This window comes from Elephas maximus, chromosome 3 (assembly GCF_024166365.1).
Source record: "Elephas maximus indicus isolate mEleMax1 chromosome 3, mEleMax1 primary haplotype, whole genome shotgun sequence".
NCBI lineage: Eukaryota > Metazoa > Chordata > Mammalia > Proboscidea > Elephantidae > Elephas > Elephas maximus.
The window spans coordinates 26526830-26537445 of NC_064821.1; the positions used below are offsets into that span (position 1 = coordinate 26526830).

A 10616-nucleotide genomic window follows, 5' to 3' on the forward strand; every position below is an offset into this window, starting at 1 on the left:
ATAGGACTGGGCATTGTTTCATTCTGTTGTGCATGGGTTGCTATGAGTTGGAAGCAACTCGATGGCACCTAACAACAACAGCATGTATCTTTTATTTTAATTTCTTACTACAACAACAGTATAAAACAAACAAGCAAAGAAAAAACCAATCCGTTGCTGTCGAGTCGATTCCAACTCATAGCGACCCGATAGGACAGAGTAGAACTGCCCTATAGAGTTAGCTTCCAAGGAGAGACTGGTGGATTCAAACTGCTGATCTTTTGCTTAGCATCCGTAGCTCTTAACCACTAAACCATAGATTCAATTATTGTCCTCATTTCAGAGATGAGGTAACTGTCCAGGAGTTTGTGATATTATACTCTGTACTTTTCTTCTTTTCACATTTCCGTCAAATTATATCACATTGTGTCCATCCAAGGGGAACGACAACATGATTTGCCTTCAGGGAGCTAAATTTAGGAGAATTACAATCCTCTTGCCAGGAAGGCTTGGAGCCCTGGTGGTGCAGTGGCTTAAGAGCTGGGCACCTAACCAAGAGGTTAGCAGTTCGAATCTACCAGCTGCTCCTTGGAAACTCTATGGGGCAGTTCTACTGTGTCCTATAGTGTCCCTGTCAGTCAGAATTGACTCGACGTCAACAAATTTGGTTTGGTTTTGGTACCAGGAAAGCTTAACTTGAAAAAATATTAACTAGGCATTTTAAGGGTGGGTTTTATGATCTGGCTCTAGGATGTCCCTGATCCTGAATTCCTCAACTGTAAATATACTTGGTTGGATGAGAAACTGGTTGATGAGAAACAAATGCTTTAAATGTTTAAGATTAGAAATAGTTAAGCACTTTTACCAAGGCTCTTCAAATGCTGACAACAAAGACAAAGAGTGGCCTCAAACACCAGGTGTTTTCTGGAGATTGTGTATGTTTTTCCAGAGATCGTGTATGGTATACAAATAAGCCTGCATAGAAAGAAAATGAAATGAAAAAGGAGGACAGAGTGTTCATTACCAGTTAATTATTGTTTAATCTTGGACAGGGAAATTGCTCTGAATGTCGTTTTGAATCAGTGGTACTGTATGATTTTGTACATTAACAAAGACGTATTTATCAAAATGTGAAGTCTACCAAAGATCTGTCCTATAGGGTCACTAGGAATGGGGATCAATTTGACAGCAATGTTTTTTGTTTTGTTTTGGTTTTAATGAAGTTAATGGCTAATGAAGTTCAGCATCTTTTCATGTGCTTGTGGGCTATTTGCATACCCTCTTTGGCGAAATGTCTATTCAAGCCTTTTTTCAACTTTTCAGTTAGATTGTCTTTTCCTTGTTAAATTGCCAAAGTTTTTCATACATTCTGGTTATTAAACCCTTATGTGATGTATGGTTCCTAAAATTTTCTCCCAGTCTGTAAGTTATCTCTTCACTTTGTTAATAAAGTGCTTTGATGGACAGAAGTTTTTTTACTTTTGATGGATACATTTATCTATTTTGTCTTTTGTTGCTTGTGCTTTTGATGTTATATCTAAGAATCTATGGTTAAAAACCATGTCTCAAAGTATTGTCCCTATGTTTTCTTCTAAGATTTGTTTGGTTTTAGTTCTCACATGTAGGCCTTTGACACATTTTGAATTAATTTTCATATACGATATGAGGTACGGGTCCATAACTGTGTAAATCCAGTTATTCCAGCACCATTTATTAAAGAGACAGTTCTTTCCCCATTTAATGGATTTAACACTCTTGTCAAAATGAATTGGCTGTAGATGTGCCTGCTAATCTCTGGAATCTCAATTCTATTCCATTGGTCTATATGTCTATCATTATACCAGTGAGGACTGTTTTGATTACTATAGCTTTACAGTATATTTTGAGATCAGGAAGTGTGAGTTCTCCTATTGTTGTTTTTTTTTTTTTTTTCAAGATTGCTTTGGCTATTTGGGTTCCTTTGTGGTTTCATATAAATATGGGGATTGGCTTTTCCATGTCTGCAAAGAAGGCTGTTGAACTTTGATGGATATTCCATTGAATCTACAGATTGTTTTAGCTAGTATTGACATCTTGACAATGTAAGTCTTCCAATCCACGAGCATGGAATGTCCTTCCTTTTATTTAGGGCATCTTTAACTTCTTTTAGTAATGTCTTATACTTTTTAGTGTATAAGTCATTCGCCTGTCTTGTTAAGTTTATTCCTAGGTATTTTATTCTTTTAGATTGTACTGTAAGTAGAATTGTTTCCTTAATTTCTTTTTCAGATTGTTTACATCTGATGTATAAAAACCCACCTTTTTTGGTCTTTTGACCTTGTATCTTGCCACTTTGATGAATTCATTTATTAGTTCTAATACCTTTCTTGTGGATTCTCTGGAGTCCTCTATATTTAGGATCATGTCATCTGCAAAAAAAGGATAGTTTTAATTCTTTCTTCCCAATTTGGATGCCTTTTCTTTTTCCTGCCTAATTGCTCTTTCTAGAACTTCTAGTACAATATTGAGTGGCAGTGGTGAGAGCCAGTGTGCCTTGTCTTGTTCATGATCTTAAGGGAAAGCTGTCAGTTTTTTTCCATTTAGCTTGATGTTAACTGTAGAATATTTATAAGTGCCGTCTACCAAGATAAGGAATTTCCCTTCTATTCCTATCTTTTTGAGTATTTTTTTTTTTATCATGAAAGGCTGTTGGATTTTGTTAAAAGCCTTTTGTGACTGATTGAGATCATGTGGTTCTTTTCCTTTGCTCTATTGATGTGGTATATTGCACTGATTTTCTAATGTCAAACCACCCTTGCATTTGTGGGATAAAACCTATTTGATTGTGGTGCATAATCCTTTTAATATGCATTTGAAGTAAGTTTGCTCATATTTTGTTGATTTTTTGCATCTACATTCATGAGGATATTGGCCTGTTGTTTCCTTGTGTGTTTGTCTTCTTTTGGTATCATGGTAATGCCAGCCTCATAGGGTGAATTAAGTGGCATTGTCTCATTTTTTTTTTCTTTTGAAAAGTTTAAGAAACACTGGAGTCACTTCTGAAAATGGTTAGTAGAATTTCCAAGTGACCACCTGGCTCTGGGCTTCCTTTTTTGGGATGTGTTTAATTATGTGTTTGATTACTGCTTTTATCTCTTGTTATGGTCTGTTGAAATCTTATATTTCTTCTTGAGTTGTTTTGCTGTCTTTATGAATTTGTTATCTCTAAATGTCTTTAACAAATTCGTAAATGTCTTTGCTCCTCTAATATTCTTCATTCGAGTGCCTCTACACTGGGTATGTATAGAAGTGGGTACAGAAATCAATGAAGAGCAAAATAACAGTTTTGCTACAATTGAGAAATATTGCTGAAAGTGGTGTATAGTTCTTAATTGTGAATGCTTTACATGTGAATTTCCAGAATTCAAAATGTCGTCACCTTGCTTGTTACCTGTTTACGTGTTTCCTTTTACAATCCCGTCTTTTCTTTTCCTAAAGGTGTCTCTGCTACATGGAACCACAGAATATAACACGCTTCTCTGAATTCCTCCTCCTGGGCCTCTCAGATGATCCAGAACTGCAGAGCCTCCTTTTTGGAATGTTCTCATTCATGTATCTGGTCACTGTGTTTGGGAACCTACTCATTATCCTGGCTGTCCACTCTGACAACCACCTCCACACTCCCATGTACTTCTTCCTCTCCAACTTATCCTTGGCTGACATTGGTTTCACCTCTACCATAGTCCCAAAGATGCTTAATGACATCCACACACGCCACAAAATCATCTCCTATGTTGACTGCCTGATTCAATTGTCTTTGTTAAATTTTTTTGGCTATATGGACAGTCTGCTCCTCACTACAATGGCCTATGACCGGTTTGTGGCCATTTGTCAACCCCTGCACTACCCAGTCATTATGAACCCCCACCTCTGTGGTCTACTTGTATTGGTATCTTTTTTCATTAGCCTTTTTTACTCCCAGCTGTACTGCTTTAGGATGTCACAACTTACTTTCTGCACAGATGTGGAAATCCCTAGTTTCTTCTGTGATACTCCACAACTCCTCAACCTTGCCTGTTCTGACACCTCCACCAATACCATATTAGTATATTGTATTTGTGCCATCTTTGGTGGTGTTCCAGTTTCGGGGATCCTTTTCTCTTACATGCGAATTGTTTCCTCCATTCTGAAAGTTCCATCATCAGGTGGGAAGTATAAAGCCTTATCCACCTGTGCCTCGCACCTGTCAGTCGTTTGCTTATTTTATGGAACAGGCCTTGGAGTGTACCTCAGTTCAGTTGTCTCGCCTTCTCTTAGGAGTGGTGAAGTGGTCTCAGTGATGTACACCACTGTCACCCCCATGCTGAACCCCTTCATCTACAGTCTGAGGAACAGGGATATCAAGAGGGCCTTGCAGAAACTCCTCAGCAGAACAGCATATTTTTAATACCTGTGCCATCTTTTTTGTTTCGTCAGTTAACATAGTCAGAAAAACCAAATATATGGAGCTGGAAAAGATGCTAATTTGGTGACATAATTTTTGTAGCTCTCATGGCTTTCATTCCTCTTGGTGTTTCATATCAGAATAACGCTTATTTGGTACATCTTGGGAATTGGGGGATGTCCTAGAATCTATCGTATATCATAAATCTGTTCAACTGAGTCCTATAATACCTATGGAGACTTTTGTTTTTGTCACCTAAGACAAAGGCATCTTGGTGAAATGCACAACTCCAAAAGAAAAAAAAAAATCATTACCCTTTCCAAGGTTCATGCCTATTTTCCATACCTCTATATCCATCTTATCTATTTATGTAGTTTAGCTGTGAGAATTCTTGCTACCAGTCCTCAGTTTTGGCTTCATATTGCAAACGTTTGGTGATCTCTAAAACTACTCATGTCTGAGTTGCACCAACAGAGATTCTGATTTATTTAGACTGAGGTGTGTGCTGAGACAGGATTTTTCAAAACACCCAGCAGGTACTAGTGGGCAGCCAACTTCCAAGGTTATAGATTTAAGTGAGTTGTTCAAAAATGACTAATATATATGTCTTGGGCTCATTATACCTCATAAGTTTATGATGAAGATCTTAAAGTTATCAGAGCTGACATGGGAGAAGAAGTGAGAGAAATTACCCTAGAAACAGGTTTCCTCTTTCTTTACAGGGACATTCATATTTCCTTTAGAGATGTCACATATAGGTCCTGATACAGCAATGTAGGTTCTGAAAACCTGTGCAGTAACTAGTTTAAATTACTTTGCACTTTACCACTAAGCTGAATCCTTGCCCAACTTAACTGATGAAGAACTTAGATACTCAATTTGTGCTTAAACCTAGATGCCTGAGAGAAAACCTTACAATTTCACCTTTACACAATGAAACCTGTGCAGTTTAAGGGCAAGGACTGGATATCATTGGTCTATATACTCAAAATCTAGCTTAATCAGGGGATAGTTTTGGTACATTTTACCTTGTTTAATGTTGAATACGTCATTCACTGTCTCACAAGAAAAAGTGAAGACATTTTAACATCAGTACATCCAGTTGTCAGATGGACCACTAGACCTTCCTTTGCTGTAGATCTCTATTCACTCCTCAGAAAATAAATGTATGGTTTCTTTGTTTTTGTTATGAGCATTTAATGACATAATTTTTTTCAATATAATAGTGTATGCAAGATTAAGAATCACAGAATAAAGAGTGGGTTTTGGTAATATGTGCAAATAAGACCATTACCACCATATATGTTGCAGTCAAGTCAGTTTCAACTCATGGTGACTGTCATGGATTGAATTGTGTCCCCCCTAAAATATCTGTCAACTTGGTTTGGTTGTGATTCCTAGTATTGTATGATTGTCTACCATTTTGTCATCTGATGTGATTTCTCTGTGTTGTAAATCCTATCACTACAATGTAACAAGATGGATTAGTGGCAGTTATATTGATGAGATCTACAAGATTAGATAGTGTCTTAGATAATCTCTTTTGAGATATAAAAGAAGCAAGCAAAGAGACATGGGGACCTCATTCCACCAAGAAAGAAGCACCAGGAGCAGAGCGCATCCTTTGGGCCCAGGGTTCCTGCATGGAGAAGTTCCTAGTCCAGGGAAAGATTGACAGGAAGGACCTTCCTCCAGAGCTGACAGAGAAAACCTTTCCCTGGAGCTGACTCCCTGAACTTGGACTTCTAGTCTACTAAAAAAAAAAAAAAAAAAATTGTGAGAAATAAATTTCTTTTTGTTAAAGCCATCTACTTGTGGTATTTCTGTTATGGCAGCACTAGATAAATAACACAGTGACCCATGTGTTTCTGAGTAAAGCTGGGTTTCCAAGGTCTTAAATGGCTGTTTTTGTGGAAGTAGATGGCCATGAATTTTTTGAAGTTGCCCCTGAGTGGATTTAAACTTCTAACCTTTCAGTTAGCAGCCAAATGTGTTAACCATTTGCACCACCCAGAGACTCCACAAAAATCAAAGGGATTAAAAACGTTATGATAAATATTTCTCAATTGGACATTTAAAAACAAGGAATGTAAGAATATCATGTTCTTTTTGTTTCCTTTAAGGATACTTATTATAGGATCAGAAACTGGAAGAAGCACATTTTACCAAACCATCATAACTATTTTGGTTTTCATATACTAAGCTCAGATTTGGCAAGACCCTACTATCAGAAGGCTTCTACCCAGTATGAAATTACATTCATTTAATATTACAATTTTGCTACTTTGCAAGCATTCTAAAGAGTCTCAAAACTCAACCAACCCCTACCATTTCAATTCGTATCTATGTGCCTGTCATTTGGTCATATTTGTTGCTGTTGTTGTTAGGCGCTGTTGAGTCTGTTCCAACTCATAGTGACCCTATGTACAATGGAACTAAACACTGCCGGATCCCATGCCATCCTCATAATCATTGTTGTGCTTGAACCCATTGTTGTAGGCACTGTGTCAATCTATCTTATGGAGGGTCATCCTCTTTTTTGCTGACCCTCTACTTTACCAAGCATGATGTCCTTCTCCAGGGACTGGTCCCTCCTAATTACAGGTCCGAAGTATGTGAGATGAAGTCTTGCCATTCTTGCTTCTAAGGAGCATTCTGGCTGTACTTCTTCTAAGACACATTTGTTTCTTCTTTTGGCAGTCCATGGAAACTCTGGTGGCGTAGTAGTTAAGTGCTATGGCTGTTAACCAAAAGGTCAGCAGTTTGAATCCACCAAGCGCTCCTCAGAAACTCTATGGGGTGGTTCTACTGTGTCCTATAAGGTCACAATAAGTCAGAATTGACTCAATGGCAAAGGATTTGGTTTTGGCAGTCCATGGTATATTCAATATTCTTCACTACCACCATAATTCAAAGTCATTAATTCTTCCTTGGTCTTCCTTATTCACTGTCCAGCTTTCACACGCATACAAGGCAATTTAAAACACCATAGCTTGTGTCAGGGGCATCTTAAGCCTTGAAGTGACATCTATACTTTTTAACTCCTTTTTTTTTTTGTATTAACTTTTATTGAGCTTCAAGTGAACGTTTACAAATCAAGTCAGTCTGTCACATATAAGTTAATATACATCTTACTCCTTACTCCCACTTTCTCTCCCCCTAATGAGTCAGCCCTTCCAGTCTCTCCTTTCGTGAAAACTTTGGCAGCCTCCAACTCTCTCTATCCTCCCATCCCCCCTCCAGACAGGAGATGCCAACACAGTCTCAAGTGTCCACCTGATATAATTAGCTCACTCTTCATCAGCATCTCTCTCCCACCCACTGTCCAGTCCCTTTCATGTCTGATGAATTGTCTTCAGGGATGGTTCCCGTCCTGTGCCAACAGAAGGTTTGGGGACCATGACCGCCGGAATTCCTCTAGTCACATCCAGACCATTAAGTCTACTCTTTTTATGAGAATTTGGGGTCTGCATCCCACTGATCTCCTGCTCCCTCAGGGGTTCTCTATTGTGCTCCCTGTCAGGGCAGTCATCGATTGTGGCCGGGCATCAACTAGTTCTTCTGGTCTCAGGATAATGTAGGTCTCTGGTTCATGTGGCCCTCTCTGTCTCTTGGGCTCTTAGTTGCCATGTGTCCTTGGTGTTCTTCATTCTCCTTTGCTCCAGGTGGGTTGAGACCAATTGATGCATCTTAGATGGCCGCTTGTTAGCTTTTAAGACCCCAGACTCCACATTTCAAAGTGGGATGCAGAATGTTTTCATAATAGAATTATTTTGCCAATTGACTTAGAAGTCCCCTTTAACCATGGTTCCCAAACCCCCGCCCTTGCTCAGCTGAACTTTGAAGTATTCATTTTATCCCAGAAACTTCTTTGCTTTTGGTCCAGTCCAGTCCAGTTGAGCTGACCTTCCATGTATTGAGTGTTGTCCTTCCCTTCACCTAAAGCAGTTCTTTTCAGCTAATTAATCAGTAAAAAACCCTCTGCCTCCCTCCCTCCCTCCCCCCCCTCGTAACCACAAAAGAATGTGTTCTTCTCAGTTTATACTATTTCTCAAGATCTTATAATAGTGGTCTTATACAATATTTGTCCTTTTGCTTCTGACTAATTTCGCTCAGCATAATGCCTTCCAGGTTCCTCCATGTTATGAAATGTTTGACAGATTCGTTACTGTTCTTTATCGATGTGTAGTATTCCATTGTGTGAATATACCGCAATTTATTTACCGATTCATCCATAGATGGACACCTTGGTTGCTTCCAGCTTTTTGCTATTGTAAACAGAGCTGCAATAAACATGGGTGTGCATATATCTGTTTGTGTGAAGGCTCTTGTTTCTCTAGGGAATATTCCGAGGAGTGGGATTTCTGGGTTGTATGGTAGTTCTATTTCTAACTGTTTAAGATAACGCCAGATAGATTTCCAAAGTGGTTGTACCATTTGACATTCCCACCAGCAGTGTATAAGAGTTCCAATCTCTCCGCAGCCTCTCCAACATTTATTATTTTGTGTTTTTTGGATTAATGCCAGCCTTGTTGGAGTGAGATGGAATCTCATCGTAGTTTTAATCTGCATTTCTCTAATGGCTAATGATCGAGAGCATTTTCTCATGTATCTGTTAGCTGCCTGAATATCTTCTTTAGTGAAGTGTGTGTTCATCTCCTTTGCCCACTTCTTGATTGGGTTGTTTGTCTTTTTGTGGTTGAGTTTTGACAGAATCATGTAGATTTTAGAGATCAGGCGCTGGTCGGAGATGTCATAGCTGAAAATTCTTTCCCACTCTGTAGGTGGTCTTTTTACTCTTTTGGTGAAGTCTTTAGATGAGCATAGGTGTTTGATTTTTAGGAGCTCCCAGTTATCTGGTTTCTCTTTGTCATTTTTGGTAATGTTTTCTATTCTGTTTATGCCTTGTATTAGGGCTCCTAAGGTTGTCCCTATTTTTTCTTCCATGATCTTTATTGTTTTAGTCTTTATGTTTAGGTCTTTGATCCACTTGGAGTTAGTTTTTGTGCATGGTATGAGGTATGGGTCTTGTTCCATTTTTTTGCAAATGGATATCCAGTTATGCCAGCACCATTTGTTAAAAAGACTATCTTTTCCCCAATTAACTGACACTGGGCCTTTGTGAAATATCAGCTGCTCATGGATGGATTTATATCTGGGTCCTCAATTCTGTTCCATTGATCTATGTGTCTGTTGTTGTACCAGTACCAGGCTGTTTTGACTACTGTGGCTGTATAATAGGTTCTGAAATCAGGTAGTGAGGCCTCCCACTTTCTTCTTCTTTTTCAGTAATGCTTTGCTTATCCGAGGCTTCTTTCCCTTCCATATGAAATTGGTGATTTGTTTCTCTATCATCTTAAAAAATGACATTGGAATTTGGATTGGAAGTGCATTATATGTATAGATGACTTTTGGTAGAATAGACATTTTTACTATATTAAGTCTTCCTATCCATGAGCAAGGTATGTTTTTCCACTTAAGTATGTCCTTTTGAATTTCTTGTAGTAGAGCTTTGTAGTTTTCTTTGTATAGGTCTTTTACATCCTTGGTAAGATTTATTCCTAAGTATTTCATCTTCTTGGGGGCTACTGTGAATGGTATTGATTTGGTGATTTCCTCTTCGATGTTCTTTTTGTTGATGTAGAGGAATCCAAGTGATTTTTGTATGTTTATTTTATAACCTGAGACTCTGCCAAACTTTACTATTAGTTTCAGTAGTTTTCTGGAGGATTCATTAGAGTTGTCTGTGTATAAGATCATGTCATCTGCAAATAGAGATAATTTTACTTCCTCCTTGCCAATCCGGATGCCTTTTATTTCTTTGTCTTGCCTAATTGCCCTGGCTAGGACTTCTAGCACGATGTTGAATAAGAGCAGTGATAAAGGGCATCCTTGTCTGGTTCCCGTTCTCAAGGGGAATGCTTTCAGGTTCTCTCCATTTAGAGTGATGTTGGCTGTTGGCTTTGCATAGATGCCCTTTATTATGTTGAGGAATTTTCCTTCAATTCCTATTTTGGTGAGAGTTTTTATCATAAATGGGTGTTGGACTTTGTCAAATGCCTTTTCTGCATCAATTGATAAGATCATGTGGTTTTTGTCTTTTGTTTTATTTATGTGGTGGATTACTTTAATGGTTTTTCTGATATTAAACCAGCCTTGCATACCTGGTATAAATCCCACTTAATCCTGGTGAATTATTGTTTTGATATGTTGT

General features: G+C 38.3%; 1 protein-coding gene across 1 annotated transcript; it reads left to right on the forward strand.

The window, feature by feature from the left end:
• The first annotated feature begins 3469 nt into the window (after nt 1-3469).
• LOC126071171 (olfactory receptor 18-like) lies at nt 3470-4405 on the forward strand. Its single transcript, XM_049875427.1, has one exon. The coding sequence runs from the start codon at nt 3470-3472 to the stop codon at nt 4403-4405; it is 936 nt and encodes a 311-aa protein (XP_049731384.1).
• Nucleotides 4406-10616: the final 6211 nt, after the last annotated feature.